The sequence below is a fragment of the Abramis brama genome (assembly GCF_963993115.1).
Source record: "Abramis brama genome assembly, chromosome: 11".
Classification (NCBI taxonomy): domain Eukaryota; kingdom Metazoa; phylum Chordata; class Actinopteri; order Cypriniformes; family Leuciscidae; genus Abramis; species Abramis brama.
In genome coordinates, this window is record NC_139973.1 from 30,675,229 (window position 1) to 30,698,378 (window position 23,150).

The following is a 23,150-nucleotide window of genomic DNA, read 5'->3' on the forward strand; positions in this document are numbered from 1 at the left end:
CCCAAAATAAAAAGTGAAATAAAAATACAATAAAGTGTATTTTTATTTTATATCTTTTATTTGATCCCAAATCCCAAGGGTCTTGGTTCAACCCGTCAGTTTTTGATTGGATGGGGTAAGATCTGAATGCAAGTTTGCAGTTGATTGTAATAAAGGGGCGGGGTTTATGATGACTAAATGATTAGAGAAGTCCGGCATACGTCACCAGAGAGAAGCCTGTCATTGACGTTTTAATTCAAAATTACAAGGTCAAGAAAAAATAATAAAAAAAATAAACAAACTTATGCAAAAATGAATTGTTAACAATAAGATCAACAACATTCATTTAGGGAATTTTTTTATAAAAATAATTTTTTTAATAAAAATTCTGTTTGTAATATTGTTACTAAAAATGATTTTTTTTATAAATTAATTCTTATTTCATTCTCTGCTAAAAAGCAAAACAAAATCAAGCAAAATACTCAATGTATTTTGAAGATTGACAAAGTGAAGTTTATTATTTACAGGTTTTCCGCTTCAGAAACTAAATTTGTCAAATACACTTTACTGTCAGTCCTCTCAGTAAATCCTTTTTTTTTTTTTCTTCAGACTGTTTGGATACCAATTACCACATAATTAGGCCAGTTTAACAGTGTGTGACAGTTAGGGATCGTGGCATTTTTTTATGAAAATTCAGGCTGTGGAGTGACAAAGAAAAACAACAAGAAGTGAAATAGGCAGAGAGTGACAGAAACTTGTCGGCTCTGATGTCGCACGCTCCGTGGCAGCCAGAGCAAGAAATCTATTATTATCCGTCCTGTCTGCACGTTAATTTTTAACAAGTCCAGCGAAGTGACACGCCGCCGCTGCAGCGTAATTGCTAATCAACGGACAGTTTTATTCCCTTCTTGCCTAATGAATTTGGCTGAAATGAGGTGTGGGCGTCCGGACCCTTAACGGGCAGTCAGCCGCCACTGATGTGCGTAGGAGAGGAAGGTTAGTGCTCGTGTCATAGTGCTAATGTGCTCGCTAACACTCCAAGGGGAATGTAGCTCACGGTGCACTTTTTTTTCTCGCTCTCCTCAAAGTGTGCAAATAAACTGTCCGTCCACTTGAGTACAATATAACAGTGTGTTTTTTTTGTGTCAGTGGGAGATTTTTTATGAACCACTGACAGTTTTAGCCCTCTCTTGCAACTCCTAAACAATTTTTCAGACAAACATGTTTTATTGTATGAAAGAAATGAATAAATGAATACTTCAACAAGTGTTTATTTTTGGTAATGAAGGTTAAACTGTGCATCTCTGTTTTGTTTTTTTGTCTCTCAGGGCATGTTGTTGAAAAGAAGCGGCAAGTCACTGAACAAAGAGTGGAAGAAGAAATATGTCACGCTTTGTGACAACGGAGTCCTCACGTATCATCCCAGTCTGCATGTAAGTGCCAACACACACACACACGCGGCCTGTACACGTGTATTGCATCTGCCTTTCTCCTCATCCTATTGGTCCTGCCCTGTTAATATTGTTCTCTATTCGCCCATCACTGCAACATCCTGTTTTTTTATGTCCTTTTCACTGACGTTTAACGGATTATCGTGTCCACTTCAGTAAGCATGGTGTCTGATGACACGGTCTTGTCCTTAATTACTGCCTCATCTGTTTGCACACGGCTGATGCTGTTGATGTGTAATATAACGCTGTAATGGCTTGTCATAATCACCAGCTTTGACGACCTGTTTGCCCACACACCAATGGAAATGGCCGTCTTTTATTGGTTGTTTTCCTCTCTGGGGTTTTTTTTTTTGGACTGCAACCAGACCTTATTGTTAGCACTAATCAATCCCAGAGTAATTCTACAAATCACAGATGCAAATGAAAAAAAACTATAGAATGGATTGATGAAGACATGGATAGCATATAGTCATAGGTCAGTTCTTGTACAATTTAACATAGTAAGACTTTTGTGAGCTGTCGCATATTATATAATAATTATCCTTGGGCAGCTAACGGATTGTGTTTCAGGACCCAGATTTAACATTGGAATGATCCAAGTGGCAACCCGACACAGTATCAAAATTGTTTATTGTACAAAAGTAAACACAAATGTTCCTTAAAATGTTTTCAGAAACTTTTCAATACATTTTCATGGTTACATGCTCCCTGCGGCTGTTTTCTTTTTTGTCATTTACTGAATTTGAAAAACTTTGACTGGTCATTTAAGATGCTTTCCGTCATTTTGAGAGGAAAAAAATATGCATCTGGACAAAATAATAAAATAACGTGTCAGGTCTATAATATTTTAGCAGATCGCAAGCGCACAGTGTCTGTTCTTTCTCACAATATAGCCCTATTCTGACGGGATTAACTTTACAAGGGTAGATGGAGTAATGTCATTTTACCACAGGACGTCTGTAATATTAATGGCCAATTCGCACGGATAAGAAATTCAGCAAAACTAGCAGAAGTGGGAGGGATAACTCGATTTGCGCATCGCCGTCACCCTCCTGTCATCATGTGCATATTATGTTGCTTCCTGATATCACGTGCGCAAACACGTATAACCTATATATATATATATAACAGTTATGTCCGGTCGTACGATGTATTAACTTCAGATTGGATTGTGTTGGTAATAGGCACTTACCTAACACTAAAATATGTTCCGTGCCTCTAACAGGTGCTTTCGAACTTCTTTCTGATCTGAATGGTATGTAAACACTTGAGTTTGGCCACAGACGTGTCCCAGCATCTAGAACGCAATTGAATGCTTTGTCAAGCGCCTCCATACTTGGAAAACCGCGGAAAACTACTTTTAAACAGGATTTGACAAAATATTTACATTCATATTTACAGCGGGTCTATTCGCACGGGATTAGTATTACCTGAGGTAATTTTTCCGGACCTTTTTACTGAAGGTAAAAGTCACCGTAATCTTTATGGGACTAAAACCACAGAAGCTCTGGTGATAATTACTTCACCCCACCTCTCCATGTCCCATCCAAATAGGGCTTATGAAAGCAAAAAAAACAAAAAAACAATTGTGAACATGTAATACTTTCGTTTATCTTTGAAGCACAAGTAACAATATTTTTAATCTTCTCTCATAATTTTTTTCCCCTCATTTTTGTCCACCCAAACCACTCAATTCATATGATTTGCATTTACGCTTCATTTGCGTTTTTGAAGCTTGAAAATGTTAAAGAACAATTCCGGTGAAAAAATGAACCTAGGGGTAATTAACACATGGTTACCGAGTTGATCGTTCCCTGGGATGCGTTTTCATGAAAATCGAATGTAAAGAGTTTTATCTCTAAAAACAGATTAGCTTATAACGCTAGTATATGGGGCACAGAGTAAGTAAAAGTAAATCGCTAGTTAATACCACTAACAAGGCTCAAAATAGCCTCACACTAACACGGTAGCATAATGAAGGTCCCTACATGCAAACCGAAGCATTGAGAACTTTGTAAGTGTACAGACAGTTTAATAAGAAGATACTTTATAAAGACAGAACATTGCACGTTTACAGGCAGGCGTCATCTTGGAAAACAGTCTCAACTAATCGAGTCACGAACGCCGTGCTAAGTGAGCTGGTCGATAGGAATTACGCATAGTGAAATCTAACGTAGCACGGCGTTCGTGACTCGATTAGTTGAGACTGTTTTCCAAGATGCCTGCTGCCTGTTAACGCGTAATGTACTGTCTTTCTAAAGTCTCTTCTTATTAAACTGTCTGTACACTTACAAAGTTCTCAATGCTTCGGTATATACTAGTGTTATGAGCTAATCTGTTTTTAGAATAAAACTCTTTACATTCGATTTTCATGCAAACGCATCCCAGGGAACAATCGACTCGGTAACCATGTGTTAATTACCCCTAGGTTCATTTTTCACCGGAATTGTCCTTTAAATGGATGCTAAATGATGAAATTTTTCTGGTAAAGTAACCTTTTAATGTAAACTAGGTTTGTTCATTGTTAGAGGATGAGATAAAAAAAAAAGTTGTCACAATTTGTGTCAAAAAAACAGTTTTGGATATGGATATTTAAAGGTGGATGAACCTTTTTACTTTTATATCCTAACTTTGCATAAGTATGGTTAATTACATTTATATTATTTGTTTTTAGATTTTTTTTTCTTTCGAACCCTTAAGAATAGACTGGGTTAAATGCCCTCCTAAGATTTTAGACCTGCAACTTTTTTTATTTTTTTCTCTTATTCCCCTTCTTTATTTCCAGTTATCTTAGATACTGAGCCCATGGATTTTAGATGAGTACAAAGGGGCCACACTTTTAAATATAAAATAAAATAAAATAAAATAGTTTGTCAAATTTACTGAACATAATTTAAACTCGCATGCATTAATTCCCTAATTAACAACCTCATCAGGGTGAATTAGAGGAATTGTGCGTCATCATATTCCGTCCCCCTCCTCCCTTTGACTGTGAACAGGTTCCTCTCATCAGCAGGTGTCTGCTACACAGGCATCAATTAGAGTGTTTGCGGAGGCTAATAGGATGAAACTCAATCAGGGCTCTTAATTGCTTAACTATGTGAAAAAGAAATCACATTAATGCAGCTGATTAAGTGGATGGCAATAGATGCAGCCTAATTTGTGAGGGGAAAAATATCCCAAATAGCTCATCCATGTTCACATCCATTATAACCACAACTTTTTTTTTGGCACATAACTATTGTGCGTTGATTAAACTTGCACTGTTTTGTTAAACATTACGCGATTATGCTTTAGCGCAGTACGGTTTGATAGATTAATCTATGCAGAGCATCAATTTTAAATGCACATCTGCCCCTGAAGTGGCCAGATGATGGTCTTTTTACCAACCGTTAACATTTGAGCACTCCAACTCCCTAAACGAAATCCCTCAAGTGGTTTGCCCGTCCTTTATTTTAAATCGAGAGTTACTTATGGACCAGTCCCCGGAGTGTATGTCCGACATGGAACACAATAACATACGTTCTTCAATAGAGCAGCTACGTGGGGTGTTTGGCCTTAATGAGCAGGGGCAAGGCTTTGAGAGGGAGCGTGTACCACCCGGAACTGCCATACATCAGCTGAGTGCCAATCAAATAACACAAAGACCTGAAGACTCTCTGTGTATGTGTGCTGTACCGAGCAATTTACGGCAAGAGTATAACATGTCCATCCCTCACTAGAGGCCAACAAAAGGGCAATTCAAAGCCAAGCGCTCTCAACACGGTTTAACAAGCCACAGGAGAGCCCTTCAGGAGTGGCGGGCCAACAGCTTGCGGCTGGTAATTGCATCCCTATTAGCATTGAGTAACTTTCATCATCAACGCAAGCAAAGCCGCGCGCAAATCCAGACAACGCAGTTAGAATCCAAACACATGCTGCGATGGCATGCTGTGATCTGCGGAAAAGGAAAAAGAGATTTAACATGTGCTCTAAAAAGCATTAGCTGATTTTCTGCATACAAGCGTGCATTTCTTCACCATGAATTTCAATTATGTTGATATTGATTTCTTCACCTCCAGAGGGTGGGAAGGATTAACTGTATGCTGACAAAATAAATTTAGTTGACACTTTTCATCCAAAGTGTCCAGTGCTGTTGGAGTAATCTTTTTGTCATTTTTACCTATAGGATTATATGCAGAATGTTCATGGGAAGGAGATCGACCTGCTTCGGACTACAGTGAAGGTTCCAGGGAAGAGGCCCCCCAGAGCCATCTCCACATGTGCGGCCCCCAGTCCCAAAACCAACGGGTTGACCAAGGACATGAGCAACCTGCAGCTTGGACAGGCACCAGGTAACGTGATCATGCTTTTTTTTTTTTTTTTTGCTTTGCTTTGCTTTTTGTTTTATTTTGCTTTTCACTTTGCTTAGTTTTATATACATTTTTCCTATTTAATATAAAATATATATTGGCCATCCTTCCAGAAAATATGAGCATGCTTGATTTTTTTTGATTTTTTTATATATACTATATAAAAATACAATACAATATATATATATTAATATGACAAAATAAATAACCAATTTTATTTGATAGAATAAAATGTATACTGGCCATTCTTTCAGGGTGGTTTTCTGCCTATGGCCTGAGAAGAGACCCTGTAATAAAATATATAAAATTGAATATATATTCATAACAATTATTTATAATACATATTCAAAATAATGTAATACATTTCCTAGAAAACAAATGTATTAATGTGTCTTAATGTCATTATAATGGGCCTCAGAAGTGCACAGTCTTCATTAGTAGAGAATTAAACAATTAAGTTATTGTTTAGTTATTCGTATACACACTCATTGGATCAACAATCCTTAAGCCCCCCAAGGAGTGTTAAAGACCCTGCTCAGGCACATACACACACACATACAGCACCAGAAGGACCAAACTAATAGCATGAATATTCAGTGACCCATAATACATGTACTAATTATTGTCATGAATATTAATGCAATCAGCGCTCGTTCTCCAGTCAGGCAAGTCCGAAATGAACACTAATGAGAGGGAGAGAGAGAGAGAGAGAATGAGGGAAGGAGGGAGGCTGCGGTAGAGGAGAAAAGAGAGATATTTCACAGTGTTAAGGCAGTGAAAGCTTTTGTAAGTCGAGTATTTGACTGTAGGGCTGGATCACATGCACCTCTTATTCCTTTGGTCTTAACATCTCTTTATGTGAAAGCTGCCATTATCCACCGAATCCATTATAGCATATCTTCACACACTGCTTTTCTTGCACTGTGTGTGCGTAAACTTTGCTCTGCCCTCACACATGCATAGTGTTTATTTTTTTTCTTCCAGATGGCCAAGGATGTAAAAATGTAGTTTATCAGGCCTCTCCTGAAGTACGCTCAGATTTTGCCATTTACCCAAAGGTGCTGCCGTCTGATTTATCCGCTACAATGGAGATTAAATTGAGTCATGACATTTCATTCAGTCGAGTTTGCAACGGGCCATTGGAGGCCCGTGGGTACACCTTTTTCCAACAACATATTAAAAACCAGAAAAGAAATATTTACTGAACCCTTTTTTTTTTGGACTACATCAAGTGTTTTGTGTGCACTGACTGTAGCTAGGGCAAATAACAAGTATCATCACATCAGCGTTATTTACATTATGTTTGCTGCTATTGGACAAACTGTTAAAGGGTTAGATCACCATGTCGTTCCAAACCCATAAGACTTTCGCTCATCTTCGGAACGCAAATCTTTTTGATGAAATCTGAGGGCTTTTTGTCCCTCCATAGACAGCCTACGCAACTGCAGCTGTACCAATGAGGTTCGTTCTCGTGTGTTACGCAGCACGTTTGAGCTTCCGCGAGAGGTTTGTTCTCACGTGTCATTTAGGTTCGGTTGAGCTTTTGTTTGTTTGCTGATCAATGTTTATATGTAAGTAAAAGCCTAAATTAAATATGTTCATCATAAAAAGTGATCGAGTCTCTTCAGAAAATCTAAACCGCTCAATTCATATGGATTAGTTTTCCGATCTCTTTATGAACTTTTTGATGCGTCAAAGTTGCAGTTGCGTAGGCTGACTATGGCTGATTTAATCAAAAAGATCTTAATTTGCGTTCCTACGATCAACAAAAGTCTTAAGGGTTTGGAACGACATGAGGGTGAGTAATTAATGACAGAATTTTCATTTTTGGGTGAACTGACCCTTCAAATGGTCATAGTTGAATTTCATCTGTTGGTAAGCCCAGCAGCCTTATGGTTGATTTGTGTTTGAGTCAGTATTTGCACGTCATATAATATCTTTCTCACATTTGTTTGTGCTCAGTTGTGCTGTTATCTTATTAGTGCGATTAGATATGACTTCCTATGATGTCCACTTTAATTTCCATGCGAGTCAGACAAACCTCTCCCACAGACTCACGGTGGTGATAATTAACCTTTAAGTAATCTGATGTCACTATTTATGCTCCTTGACGAGAACAAATAAAGAAGTTTGGTGCATGTGTGTTAGTTATGCTTATTATTATTGTCGGACTTGTTACCAAAACTATTATGAAGGCAACAGCTAATTAGGGATGCCTTTATATTACACCTCTGATCGATTTCAGTAAGATAATCTTTATTCTCTTGATGTGGATGGTATTAAAATTACATACTGTTTTGTTTAAATAAATAAATAAATAAAAATAATAATTTGAAATGCTTCAAGTGAATTTAATCATCACAACAATATGGTGTACGGTGTACATGTACGATATAAAAATAGATTTGCTAAATATTACATTTAACGGGGGATAATTCACCTAAAAATTAAAATCATTGGTTACTCATATCACATTTACTCATGTCATCTCAAACCAAGACCTTCATTCGTCCATCTTCGGGACACAAATGAAGACATTGTAAAAGTAATCCAAACAAATTGAGCTGTTTAATCCAAGTCTTCTCAAGAAGACACTTTAATTCAGGATTTTATTCACATTGATGAATACATTGATAATTGAATTTAAATTTTGTTGCATGAAACTATCTCTAGAATTATTAATTTTTTTAAGATGAACTTTGAGCAATAAATGACGGCAAAGGTCATTTAAATGTAAAATTACCATACACAATTAAATATCCAATATCGACCGATACCACTTAATTAAAATAAAATACAAATTCTAATATCGGCTGATAACCAATATCGTGCCTACTTATTGTAAAAAATAAAAAAAAATCATTAACTGGAGTTTGCAAAAGAATGAAATCAATACATTATAACATGAACAAAAACTAAATGGCATTACAGATAATTTTCAATCAAATTTTGAAACAGGATGAGTAACAACTCTGTAAGCGCATTGGGTATATTATAACAATGGTGTGTTAATTATCATGCATCTTTCACACAGGATCTGTGACCAGTAGTTCTTCAGCGTCTCAGATGGCGAGTGGCATCAGTCTGGTGTCGTTTAACAGTCGGCCAGACGGGATGCATCAGCGCTCATATTCTGTATCCAGCGCTGACCAATGGAGTGATGCCACAGTCATCGCCAACTCAGGAATCAGCACGGGTAAGTGTCGGACATGTGATGCCTCCTCAAACTGCCGGGGGGAGGGGGGCTTTTGGGTTGTGTATTTGTACACATATTGTTGTCTTAAAGGTTTTTTTCAGAACAGAGAACAGAACCTTAAACAGCGATTTGTTATCGTATAGTTGTAAACACACACATACACCCACTCCACCTTTCATTGATCCTTGTGTCAAGCTCTAATGCTGCTTTAACTGTTTATCAAAGTAATGGCCACTCAGGAGAAGCACATTACCAAAGGCCCATCTGTTGACGGCGAGACGCTAGCAGAAGAGAAATGTTTGGAGCATGATGTTTATCAGTCTGTCACCTTTCTGTTGTCATATATAATTCCATACTTGGCTATTTTTATGAAATCTCTCATGTCTGCAAAGCCACAGTGGGAAATGGGAACACACAGATGAAAGTCACTGTTGGACTGACAGCTGTCAGACTCCATGTGTATGTGTGTGCTGATGAACTGCAATGACATGGTGTGACTTGTTTAAGCTTGTCGTTTGACCCTTGTCTGTAGTTGCCTCTGTGTTTATCCCTGATAACGATTAAAGCTGTGAAAAGCTTAAACGGGCTGCGCAGTGGGGCACTACACGCGCACAGCTGAGCCACAGAACCACCACACATGACGTCAACAACAGAACTTGTAGTGTGGTACTCGAAATACATCAGTCGTGTACACACACACAGACACACACACACACACACACACACACACACACACACTACCAGTCAAAAGTTTTGGATCTGTAAGTCTCTTCTGCTCACCAAGGCTGCATTTATTGGATTAAAAAAACAAAAAAACAAACACTAATATTGTTAAATATTATGACAATTTAAACAGCATCATTACTCCAGTCTTCAGTGTCACATGATCCTTCAGAAATCATTCTTATATGCAGATTTAATGCTCAAAAAAACGTTATTATCAATAATATCAATACACAATTTGTGTACAATTTTTCTTCAGGATTCTTTGAAAAAAAATGTTAGTAACTGTTTTCAACATTGATAATAATGAGAAATGTTTCTTGAGCATCAAATCATCATATTAGAATGATTTCAGAAGGATCATGTGACACTGAAGACTGGAGTAATGATGCTGAAAATTCAGCTTTGATCACAGGAGTAAATTACACTTTACTATATATTCACATAGAAAACAGCTGTTTTAAATTGTAATAATATTTCACAATTTGACTGGTTTTGTTTTGTTGTTTGTTTTTATCAAATAAATGCAGAAGAGACTTCTTTTAAAATCATTAAAAATCTTACGATCCAAAACTTTTGACTGGTAAGGGCTGTCAACAATAACGTGATTAAAATTATGTGAAATTAACGTTTTATATAGTTGATTGGTGATGAACATGAAGCAGGGCAACAGCTCACTGCATGTTGGAGCCTATAGAATGCAGTTGAAATGTCCATAAAATTCAAGATATTGGGGCAAAAATGCCCCTGTATGTGTTTTTGTTTCATATTTATATAAGTTAAGCAAAATCATACGAGTGCTCTTTTTCTTCCTAATAGCATGCGTGCAAATGTGACATTGACTAACAACAGTTCAATAAATAAGTTAATATTGTGGTATCTTTTAAACATATTATTGTCTGTTTTAGCTACATTTTGTTTGATTTTCAAGTCGATCACACCTGGTGTTTCATTTCTGAATGAATTTGCGTATTGAGCGAATCAATCGGGTGAACCAATGATTCAATGGCCCATTCATAAAGAGAGCCATTTACTTCATTCCTGAATGAATCAGCCATTTGAACAAATTGAATGAATGAATTACTCAGTGACTCATTTAGACATTTACTGCCACTTTTTTTGTGTCGTTTTTTTTTTTTGCATACGCGAACTGAGACTAATTTCTGGCCTACTGCATTTAACATTTCCTTTAATAATGGCCATTAATGATAAAATAATCTAAAGTAAGCAGAACTAGGACTGTGTATTGGCAACAAAGTCAAAAATATGATACGTTTCCCAATGCAGAGGCCACAATAAAATATATATCACGATACGGGTCTACACTAAATTTTACCTTAGCAGAATTTAGTATAACAGCTGTTTATTAAACACTGCATACTGTAAGGCCATTGCTAACTAATTTGCTAACACAAACTAACACTCTCTACATTTTAGAGAGCTCTAAAAATTAGAAGCGTTCTAAACTAATCCGCTTTCTTCACTCTAGCTCACGCACTCACATTCAGACAGTCACTCACATAGAAACATTCAGCAACACAGAAACTTAACGCTGCCCTGCTATTCTTTATTAATAAGATAGCTTCACCACTGAAGAGCTACATTATCTTTCTCAGCAAGGAGTTAGTAACATCACTGTTTTTGAATCAATTAAACTCACTGCTTCACTGTGAGAGAAACGCAGCACAGACTGAGGTAATTCATACATGCACATTCTTTCTCGCTCTCTCAATGACTTGATGTATTACACTTTTTTCTGTGAATAGAATATTAAACTGAAGATCGCTAAACTGCCAGCTTATCGGTGTTTTCAGAAATCTAATTTGCATGAGCAGGCAGACCATATTTACTTCCAAATAGTAATTAATCCACACTGAACAGAATTCAAATACATAGTGTAGTAACTACTTAAAAGTATGGATTCAGTCAGACTTGGTAAGTAGAAAGTACTGTTTGTATTCCTGTCACTTTGTGTGGAATAATTGCGAAAACATTTGCTTTATAGTGCATTGTCAACATTTTCAGAGTTCAGCATGCTGTTTGCAGCAAAAATAGGTTTAACGGCGAAACACTTCATCTCAATTCTTCTGGTACACAGCACTACATAAATATATGTGCTGTGGGAAAAAGCCTATTGGTACTGTGCCTTTAAGAGTTCAGTGCAAATTCCCTTTTCACATGTGAAATGAAAAGCACTCAAACTTTTGGTTTGCTGTAAAGCTTATTGTTTGCATTGCCCCATCTGTCAACAGCCTTTTTGCAAAGGCTGCATTACATTTGTGAACAGTATTCAAAATACAGTCTGTACTGAAATGTGAAAAAAAAAAAAAAAAAAAAAATCATTCTGAAAAGCCTATTTTCACAAAGTGATCCATTTAAGGGGTTTGTATAATACTTTCATAATTAATATTAATTTATTTCTGTGACAAAATGGTCATAGTTTTCAAAAGACCAGAAACAAAAACATAAATATCCACTATAGTATGAGCTTGTTTACATTATTAAAAGCAAGCAAGCAAGAAAAAAAATACAAATGTTAGCATACATTGATAAATAAGCCTCTCTTTAACATAACTGAAAGCGTATGAATCCCTCTCTGTGCGTATCACCATGTACATCAGTGGCTTCAGCAGTGGAGTTAGTGATTATCACGGCTTCTGTGATATTCAGGAGGGATGTTCGGACACTGCGGCGCTCCGGAGGGCTCTGTTGTGAGGTTATGTGAGTGCTCGTATCCTTCCCCCCAGGAATCTCTTAAAAATAACCTTTCTGCTGGCTTAATGATGTGTCTGTCCACGGCCTGACTGGATCAGATCTGATGTCTGGATGACGGTAGTGCCGGACGCTGACTGCTTGTCACCTCTCGCCCCCAGGAGCTGGCGGGAATGAGATCTTGTCTTTCTCCTGAGAGAAATGGAGAGAGATAAGTGGTAGCAAAGTAATTAACTGATGTTCCTTGCACTGCACTGAGAGGGAGAGACTGTTAACTAACCTTTAACCTTTTGTTTAGTCTCTTGTTTTTGTTTATCCTGGAAGCTTAATTATTAATTTATTTTCTTAACTATTATTATTTCCTGCTTTTAGAATATTCTGATTTTTGTTATTGTGTCCACACATCAAACAGAATATTAAACAAAGATATTTTCATATCCATTTCTGGTGGTCTATAAGCTTGCTTATTCATTTCCCACAATGTAGTACTTGGCACTAAACGGAGACTTAAAGTATAAGTATAAATTTAAGATCATAAAAAGCCTTAAACAGGGTTGTACATTAACTTTATTTGCACATAGCTCTGGTGCTACAGAGGTTGAAAGTTTTGTAGCGCAGGACGCACAGGCCACACAATTGTAGTACAGGTACGTACAAAACGTCTGTTACCATCTCTGAAAACAACCAGAAGTTGCGCAGTTAATTTTCCTGTCATCATCTAACTCGCTCGATTAGCTGAGGGAAATGGCATATCGAGGAAAGTGCATCAGAATTATGGAAGTGTTCCCTTAAAATGATAAAAACCACCAGGTTTGTTGTGCTTGTTTTTAGGGCTACATTTTGGCTAAAATATTGTTTTTATATATTAATATGACTAATAATCATCATCAATAATAATAATTACCATATAATATTTTTTAAATAAAATATTGTTATATCTTATAATAATATTTTTATAAATATATTAAACAAAATAATAAATATCACTATTGTAATAACTATTTATAAATCATTAGAGAGGTCTAAAATTATATTATAAAATATTCGGTTATTATTAAAGTATGTGACATTTAATTTCTTAATTTTTGTCACGAAATCTGAGAAAAAAAAAAAAAACGGCTGTACACTTCTCTACACTGGAGAAAGACGTATGGATTTGCATGTTTACTTCAAGCTTCTCAAACGTGGATTGCCTTGTGCTCAGCTATGGCATATGACACAGTGCTGCCCACAAGGCTATTGCCGCTACATAACAGCTTATTTTTATCAGTTCATTTATTTTATTTTTATTTATTTTTTTCTCACAGATTTCTGCTCGTTCTAAATTAGATACAGATAAAGTAGCACAGTAAAGACAACATTTAAATAAATGCATTAGAAAGAGAGCGATTGCATGTGAATTCATTCTACCTAGCTTCTTTGTGCGTTACAATGCAGCAGCGCATTAGCTTAACTTGCGCGTACAATAAGCTGTTTAAAACGTGCATTCACACGATCGATTTTTGAGCATCCAGATGGTATAATCAAGCATGTCATGTGAAGCGCTCTCGGAATATGCATTTATTTGTCATTTTAACTGTTAGAAACAGAGCATAAATGTGAACTTCAAAGATTTCTTATCCTGTTGCACCCCTCTATAGGCTATGATCAGCGACTAGTCAACGTCAAAATTAAAGCGTCATGGCAGAGCATTAAAGTTGTCTAGTCTGTACACACATGTAATGTACAGTAAGTGCCCTCGTGCAGAAAGTCCACAAGTGAGACTCGTCTTTCCATTCTTTAGAGCCGTGGCTCTGCTGTTATTGTTGCCTACTATAGTAACTTTTATGTGTCTCATGTTTTAAATACAAATCTGTGTTCGTGGTGATCATCCCTGTATGCCTGTCACTCAGACATACATTTTTTTTGGACAGATAGTGAAACTAAAGTGCTTCTCCTCATCCAGGTGATCCATTTTTGATGATTGACATCACAGAGTTTATTTTCGTACTGATGTGTTAGTGGTATCTTACCAGTAAAAAGACGGAGCTCTTTCTTGTGTGAACAGCACATTTGTGCATTTTCAGGAAAAGTAGTTCTGGTAATTTTACTGTAATGTACCGGGATTACTGTTTGAAAGAAGCTAATCTTTACCTTATGGTGTTTATATCAAACCTATGGAAGCTTGTTTCCGCCACAGAATAAAACATTTTAAAAGATAATTGCAACTTTTTATCTCACAATTGCGGGTTTACATCTCACATTTCTGACTTTATTTCTCGGAATTGCGAGATATAAATTCAGAATTGCGTGATTTAAAGTCACAATTGTGTGTTGTAAAGTCAGAATTGCAAGATATAGGTTAAACTATAAAAATAAACTCGCAATTCAGACTTTTTTTCTCGCAATTGTGAGTTTATATCTCGCAATTCTGACATATTTTCTCAGAATTGTGAGATATAAACTCGCAATTGCGAGTTATAAAGTCCAATTCTAAGGAAAAAAAGACTGACTTTTTTCCTCATAATTGCGACTTTATATCTCACAATTCTGACTTTATAACGCAATTGTGACTTTATATAATGCAATTCTGACTTAATAAAACAATTGCGACTTTATATCACACAATTTTGACTTTATAACACACAATTCTGACATAAAAAGTCAGAATTGCGAGATGTGAACTCGCAATTGTGAGAAAAAAAGTAAAAATTGTATTTTATTTTGTATGTGTTTTATTCTGTGGCGGAAACAAGCTTCCATACAAACCTGCAAACTCAATGCCTTTCTAAAAAGCACAACTGTGTTGTATTCAGGGGTTACCAGGGTAACTGCTATATTTTTGCTGTTCCATAAGTGCCACCTACTGTCAGAGAATGAAGCTGCATTTTTATTTGGCTGGTAGATCGAAAAGAAGCTAATGTGCATTCAAAAAATCTGAACAATTAGGATAAGATCATTTTATAAAAAAAAATAAAAAAAATGTCTTTGTCAAAACCGGTTTCATTTTAACTGTAAAGTTGTTTAAATTGTCATTTTATGGTTTATATGTTACCATAGACATTGCTCTACCCCACCCATATGGTATTAGTTTTATTTGTACAGGTCTTAAAAAGCCTTACATTTTTGCAGATGCCTGCCCTGTGCTTTTTATGCAGAATATACTGAACCAAGCTGTTTTGACCTGAGATCATTTAGATATACAGATGCCTTTAAAGTGTAATTGTAAGAGAGGGTCAAAGTTGAAAAGAGTTGACACTCGGCTGTGTGCTGTCTGAATGAGTTGGACCACATCAGAGCAGACTCGTTCTGACTGGACATGGCTGCCATTTGAGAAACTCAGCCTCAGTAATGAGCTCTTTTATTCCAGAAGAAACAAAGCCAAGTCCGTTTAAAGGAGATTAGATCCCCCTCCAGTGATCGTTCTCTCTGTGTCTTTTTGTCCCACTCCATGTTGTCTTGAGGGCATGGGAAAGGCAGAGACATCCTCTCAGTCTCTTTACCTGGAGCATCCTTTGCCCCAAGCAGACAGTTGTGCACAAAAATACCCCCTCTGTCCCTCCCTCCGTGGCTACAATGAGTGTAATGAGTGTCTCTTTGATTACATCTGCTGTGTTTAGGTGCTCTGGGGGTACATGCTTTTGGTCTGACTTGCCTTAAGATAAATGCTTGGCTGTTCTCATATCAGGTCACCCAACTTGTTGAGTTATGCACCCGTGGTTTTTTTTTCTTTTCTTTTTTTCCTTTTTTTTTTTCCTTCTCTTATCTGTTCCCTTTGACTGCCCTAAATGTTTCCTTGCTCTCTCTCACTCACTGCATCATACTCCTGGTTTACCCCTTTACTTTTATTTTTAGTTCTTTAGGGCTCTTTTGACTTGGCCCAGTAAGCAACCATGTAGAAACCACCAAGATTGAGCTAGTATATCAAAGAAAATGGATGTGGCAAGTTCCTACATTTTTTTTTGTTGTTGTTGTTGTTGCTTTCACATTTATGCTACCGTATAGGTTGGCAAGAATTTTAAAAATGTTTTGAAGTCACTTCTGCTCACCAAGGATGCATTTATTTGATTAAGAATACAGTTAAACAGTAATATTGTGAAATATTACCATTTTAAATTACTAATTAATTTCTATGATGGCAAAGCTTGAAATTTCAGCATCATTACTCCATTGTTCAGTGTCACATGATCCTTCAGAAATCATTCAATATGCTGATTTGGTGCTGAAGAAAAATTTCTTATCATCAATGTTGAAAATAATTGTGCTGCTTTAATATTTCATATTTGTTTGAGATTCTTTGAAGGACATGTATTTGAAATGTTCACACTTCACTTGTCTTTGCTGTCTCTTTTGATCAAATTAATGCATCATTCCTGAATAAAAATCATAACAAAAAATGTAGTGGTAGTGTATGTTACATGAATAAAACAAAGTGAAAAGGCCCTTTCACACCGAGCCCGATGCACCATCCTACACCACAATCCTACACCAGGAACACAAACTATCTATAATGCTTTCGAATTTTTTCAAAAAATACATCATAAAATCACAGATGAGTAACAAATGTCAAGCTACACTTCACAAAAGAGATTTTTACTATGTTTTTGCTCAAAACCCACTTTAAACCATCATCGAGTGCTTGTAATGACTAACGCTTGCGGTCTAAAGTTCTTTTTGACCATATAATGGACAGACATGTAGTGTTTTATAATGGACTGAACGTTTCGCTACACCTGCTTACCATTTCTCATGTAAACATATTTTATGGTTGTAAAAATAGCCTGAACCGCATGAAAAACACACACAGCTCTGTATGCTGTTTCAAGCTCATCATATCGCATAATTCAGGGGAAAATTTATAGAAATTATATACTGTATAAAGAAACATATATGATAATAAATCTGTTCTCAGACACCAGTGATAACAATAACTCAACATCCATCTCTTCTCTCTTAAAGAACACTTTTCTTGTGTTTACACACTGGTTTTCAAAACAGCACCACCAATCTGGACCAGCGGCTCCGGGCATGTGATCTTAAAGTCCCCCTGTAGTCAATCATTTTATCCCTTAAAACTCTTAAAAATCTATGATCACCAAAATGACATATTTAAATACGAGGTTGATTCCAGCGCCTTTTTTTCCAGCTCCTTATTTGTCGAACTAATAGTTCCACCTTAAAAATGTTGGTTTTTAAGGTGGAACTTAAAAACCCTCCCCCTCAGTGCTTTTGGATGTATTTAAAAAAAAAAAATCTAGCAATGTCTGACAAAAATCTGACAATGAGCCTGGTGTGAATAGCTCCATAGGGATCTGCTTTTTCGATAAAAGAGCGACATTGCGTCGTACATTCGCGTCGCACAATCGTGCTCAGTGCGAAAGGCCCTAAAAAAATTAAGTAATTTAATACATGCGAGTATATCAAATTTAATCAATTATTTTCAAAAAAGTTTTTCAATATATTTAAGGTAAAAAACATAAATTATTGTTTTTTTCATTATGATGTTAGAGACATTTTTACCCCCACCTCAAAAAAAAAAAAAATCTAAATGGATTCAGAAGTGAAAAACACTTATCATAGATGAGGTGTTTTAAAGCAACACTAAGGAACATTTTTTACCTTAAAATAATGTTTCCAAAATCGTATCAGTGTTTCATCAAGTCGTAACAGGGTGAAAGGCACTTCTGCATTCGCTTTGCAGCCCTATATCTGCTATAACCACACTATGCAAGTTTGACAAACCAGGTCGCGTTTCTGTAGTTCGAATGAGACATAAGAAAACTACAAATTTGACTTGCTTTACGTCAAGCGTTACAATAGTCATTATTTAGTTTTCCTTCGTTTCTGATGTCGCAATACATCATACTTTCATGAAATCATGCAACATACCTTGTCAGTGGACATCGTTCATTCCAAAGCCGGTGCTAGATAAACAGCGAGTGTGCGTGCGACAGTAGGCTGCGGGCGGCGAAATTATTTACGACAGCGGTAATGGACAATTCCCTTCCAACCTGTAGGGCGACCAAAGAGGAAAAGTTCCTTAGTGTTGCTTTAATCTCTGCATAAATAATAGAAAATGAGTTCCATGTCATTGATCCCAAAACACTATATCGCAATGACCTGTCAGCCACCCAGGTTTACTTACTAGTTTGTCGTTCTACATAAAAGATGACAGACATTTAGCCTTTGCCTTGAAGTGAAATATTCCATGATAATGTATGTGGTGTTGTGGTGTTGCCTCTTCACTCCTCTAAACTAACAAAATCTAGAAGCAAACTCTGTTACTGACTGTCTGCTAGAATTATACCAGACTAATAAATGACCTTTGAGAAAGCACTGAGCTTGAAAAGAAAAGGATGGAGAATATGAGGAAGAGGAAAAAGGTGTATTTGACGTTGAAGTGTGTGTGTGTGTGTGTGTGTGTGTGTGTGTGTGTGTGTGAGTGAGAGAGAGAGAGAGAGGGCTGGACAAAAGGGGCTGTTAGAACGAGGTGGTTAATTGTTCACTTTGGGATGGCATCTTGTCAGCAGAGATAAGTTGTCACGTTTTCCACTTGAGCTGAGACTAAACGATTGTAAAATAAGTTACGGCCGTCCTTGGGGCTGTGTGCTGATGCAGGGCGCTGGGAGCATGCTCAGTGCCAGCCTGAACACCCCCCGTCCCCTCCCCACATCAGCGCTTTCACTCGGCCTGAAATTGATGTGAACTGAATGTTATTTTATTCTGCCGCTAGTCACAGCTGTCAGTGCCGCTTATGAAAAGTGAAGCAGCCCCTCTGATAGCCTGAGCTGGAGGATCCAGCCAAACGCCAGTCAGAACTGGCCTCACACGAACACGCGTGCTCGATCATTTAAACCAGAGTAGACACCACGGAATGTTCTACACTCTAAAAAATGTCTGTGAAAATAGGGCCCGATGTACGGTTAATTTGAAGGAATTTTCTGTATTGATTTTACACAAGTGCTTTTTCTGTATTTTGAATGACGCATTACATTGTGTTGTGTTTTAGGTTTAACCCTCTGCGGTCTTAGGTGGGGGTTTTTGGACCCTGGAGGTGTTTTGACAATTGCGCTTGTTTCAGTTACTTATAACATTTTCTTGGCTATAGTCTGATATGTAAACTTAAAAGATTTTCTTTTTCTATAGTTATATATAAGTTTTTATAAGTTTTCCTATAGATTTTTCTTACAGTCTGTGCATGTGTGGCGGAGTTGCATTCTGAATAAATTGAGAATCAAGATTTTTTTTTTGTTTAAAATAGAGATCACCATTCTGAATAGACATCTAAACAAAATAACAGGTAATTTACTAGAGGTTCTGACAAATGTTAATTGCTGCAGTCTATTTAAAATATTTAATTTGAATTATTTAAAAGAAAAATCAGTTTAAATGGAATGATTCAATGACTCACTCAAAGACTTCACTTGTTTAATTTCTGGATAAATCAGCGTTTTTGAATGAATCTATTGAATGAATGATTCAATGACAAATGCATTTTTTTCACCTTCTGGTGTAACAAATTTACTCTGTTTTGATCACTACTGTAGACATCATTGTTTAAATCCAAACTATAAACTTCCCCAGTAATCTGTGATCATTTGAGTTATTGTAATATAAATTTTGATACTGTGTGGTTTAAAAAATGTTTCATACCATGACAACTGCTCTCTGGGTCAGCGGCAGCGCCAACGTAGATTTACAGTAAATGTTCTGCTGTTATTGTACTTGTCAAGGTTTAATAGACAATTGAATCATTGTCATTTAGGGATAAGATCGCATGGGTGTTTGAATGGAGATCGTGCTCTTTTAACAATGAATCGCAGCTCTAGTGTGTGGTAAAATAGGGCTGAACGTCAGTCTCTCTCTGTGTGTGCAGATACCAGTATGGGAGATTCTGTGTGCTCCAGTCCTAGCATATCCAGTACCACCAGTCCAAAGATGGATCCGCCCCCATCGCCCCACGCCAACCGCAAAAAACACAGGAGGAAGAAGAGTACCAGTAACTTCAAGGTGGACGGCTTCTCTGGAACTGCAGAAGGTACTTCCTGTCTCTGTCCCACACAATCTGTTCAGATCTCTACTGAACATCTTTTGGTCTGCACATTCAGCCACGTTCCTAAGAACAGCTGTAAAGCACTGGTTCTTAAATGGTCTTTATACATTCTCCCGTATCTTTGTCTGAGCTTCTGCAGTGCCATTGATATTTTACAGGGAGAGTCAAATGAGGGTGAGTTTGCTTTGTGAGAAAACATTGCACAAAAGACACGCTGAAATATTTGGATTTTAAACTCTATTTAAACCTGGAAACACAAAATTGTCAGGTCAATAATCAAATTAGCATTGGCAGGATGCCAAAATTTCAGTAGTCAGTAACAGTACCTGTGAATTTTAATAAGCAAAGACTAATTTGCATTAACACACTATTTGACTATTTAGCTTTTTTAAGTATTTTAAAGTTAATCATTATAAATAAATATTAATTAATAATTAAAATAAATGCATTAAATGCATGACATGTAGCCTTTTTGTTTAAGCATTGCTTGAAAACAAGTATAGACAAGTGAAAAGTAATTGATAAAATAAACAAACAAAAATCCTTTGCAAGCAATAGAACGCAGTTATTGATGTTTTTCATTTTCTTACTGTATAGAGGGGTTATTAAAGCTGCTAAAGCTATCCAGACAAGAACCGTGACTGTTATATTTCATATTATTTTCATTTTATTATAAAATTATCTCAAGAAGTAACTCACAGAGCTATTTTAATATAAAATTGTTGGTCCTCTATGTCCTTTTGACAAGTAATTTTTTTATTTGTAAAATTGACCACATGAACTCCTTTAAATGAACTGTCAGAAATCCAACTTTCTCTTTGAAACATTTCTTAAATCACACTGGATAACATCTTTAATATTTACTAAACATGTTGAGTTCATGCCATTTGAATACTGCTGTCATAAAAACAAAACGGGGACAAAGTTAATTCATGTACTTTTTCATTCAAATATTGAATAAATAATAACATTCACATGCAGACAATTTGTACTTTTCATTAGAATCAAAGAAGCCTTCCCATATACCATCATGTATAAAAGCACATATGCTGCATACACTGCTGCTGTCACACACACACACAAACGCAAGTGAGCACACACCGTCATGCAGTGAAGTTGCAGTCGAACAGATGTTTCTGAGCAGCAGATGTGTAATATGTTTCCTGCCATCAGTATGGATCAGGCGGCTGACAGGCCTGCGTGGAGCAAGAGAAATATGCTGAGTGATTATTACAATCTCACACAGACAAGCCGGTTAAACGCCGTCTGTCACTCACACACGCATAGACTCCACTCATCACTGCAGCCACCATTATGACACCGTGGATATATATTTGTATTTATTTTTCTAGAATTGAAGCTTAAAGTGATCTAATTAATATTTTATTTAACTACACTTACAGTGTTGTTTGGACAAAACTTTGCTAGAGGCCTACATAGGTTTACATGTGAATGTAATGTCAATGCAGATCTACAATTTACAAAATGATCTAACAAATTTTACCAAAAGTTACAGTAACACACTACCATTCAGCAGTTTTGGGTGAGTATGTTTTTTTTCTAAAGAAACGAATACGTTTTATTCAGCAAGGATGCATTAAATTGATTATAAATGACAGTAAAGATCGATTTTAATGAAATGCTGTTCAGTTGAACTTTCTGTTTATCAAAGAATCCACAAAAAATGTTAAGCAGCAACTGTTTTCAACATCAGTAATATTAAGTGTTTAAGTACCAAATCAGCATATTAGAATGATTTCTGAATGATCATGTGACACTGAAGACTGAAGTATTGGCTGCTGAAAATTCAGCTTTGCATCATAAGAATAAATTACATTATAAAATGTATTAAAATAGAAAACATTTTTTGTAAATCATAATAATATTTTACAATAGTACTGTTTTTACTGTTGTTGATCAAATAAACACAGCCTTGGTGTGCGTAAATGCATGAAAAAGGTCACTGACAAAATGAGAATGTGCCCCACCAACTGCTTCTGTTAGTTTCAAACATAGCAGAGGATAATTTCCAACTGGAAATCAACTGAAAATCTCATAGTAAGGCTTAAATTACTATACTGAAATATTTATAAGCAAAATTTGCATCAAAAGTGTCTAATACCAAACTTTTATTAACTTTTTAAAGAAGATTTGGATATTTAAATTAACCACAAAAAAAAAAAGAAGAAATTGCTAGATCACAATATATTTGTGAATCTCATGATATGCCTTGTTACATTTTCAAAATCTTATTGTGCATGTTTGTCTACACTTAATGCGAATGAGTTCTCAGTTTACTGTAAGTAGTTTATAACCTCTTGTCAGGGTGAGAATACAGTTCTAAAGTGTTATAAGGTCATCTGTGTGTGTGCGTGTGTGTGTGTGTGTGAGAGAGAGACGGTGAGCATGTAGGAATGATGGATGAGTGTGTGTCAGCTCAGAGAGTGTGTGATTAATTAGACTGGGCTTGTGTGGGTGGCCACGGCCTCTTGAGAGCGGAGGATCAGTGCTTGTTTAAAATGTTCCCAATCAACCCTTATTGATCCTTTCCCAAAGGGGGCCAATATATTGTCAGTGAGGGAAGAGTGTGTGTATATACATCCATGTGTCATGTGCTACAGTATTTGCTTCAGAATTAAATGTACTCATTGTGTTTCTAACACTACTATATTACATATATTTATGCATTCAGATGCTCTCAACTA

At 36.4% G+C, this 23,150-nt stretch overlaps 1 protein-coding gene across 7 annotated transcripts in view; it reads left to right on the forward strand.

Annotated features, from left to right (window-relative positions):
- Window positions 1-23,150, forward strand: part of agap1 (ArfGAP with GTPase domain, ankyrin repeat and PH domain 1) — a 200,546-nt gene that overhangs the window by 136,266 nt on the left and 41,130 nt on the right. For all 7 annotated transcript variants that reach the window (XM_084129542.1, XM_084129541.1, XM_084129540.1 and 4 more), the window contains 4 exons: window positions 1,308-1,412; window positions 5,599-5,764; window positions 8,817-8,978; window positions 20,269-20,430. In XM_084129542.1, the coding sequence (XP_083985668.1) occupies window positions 1,308-1,412; window positions 5,599-5,764; window positions 8,817-8,978; window positions 20,269-20,430 (595 nt within the window). The remainder of the gene's footprint in view (window positions 1-1,307; window positions 1,413-5,598; window positions 5,765-8,816; window positions 8,979-20,268; window positions 20,431-23,150) is intronic.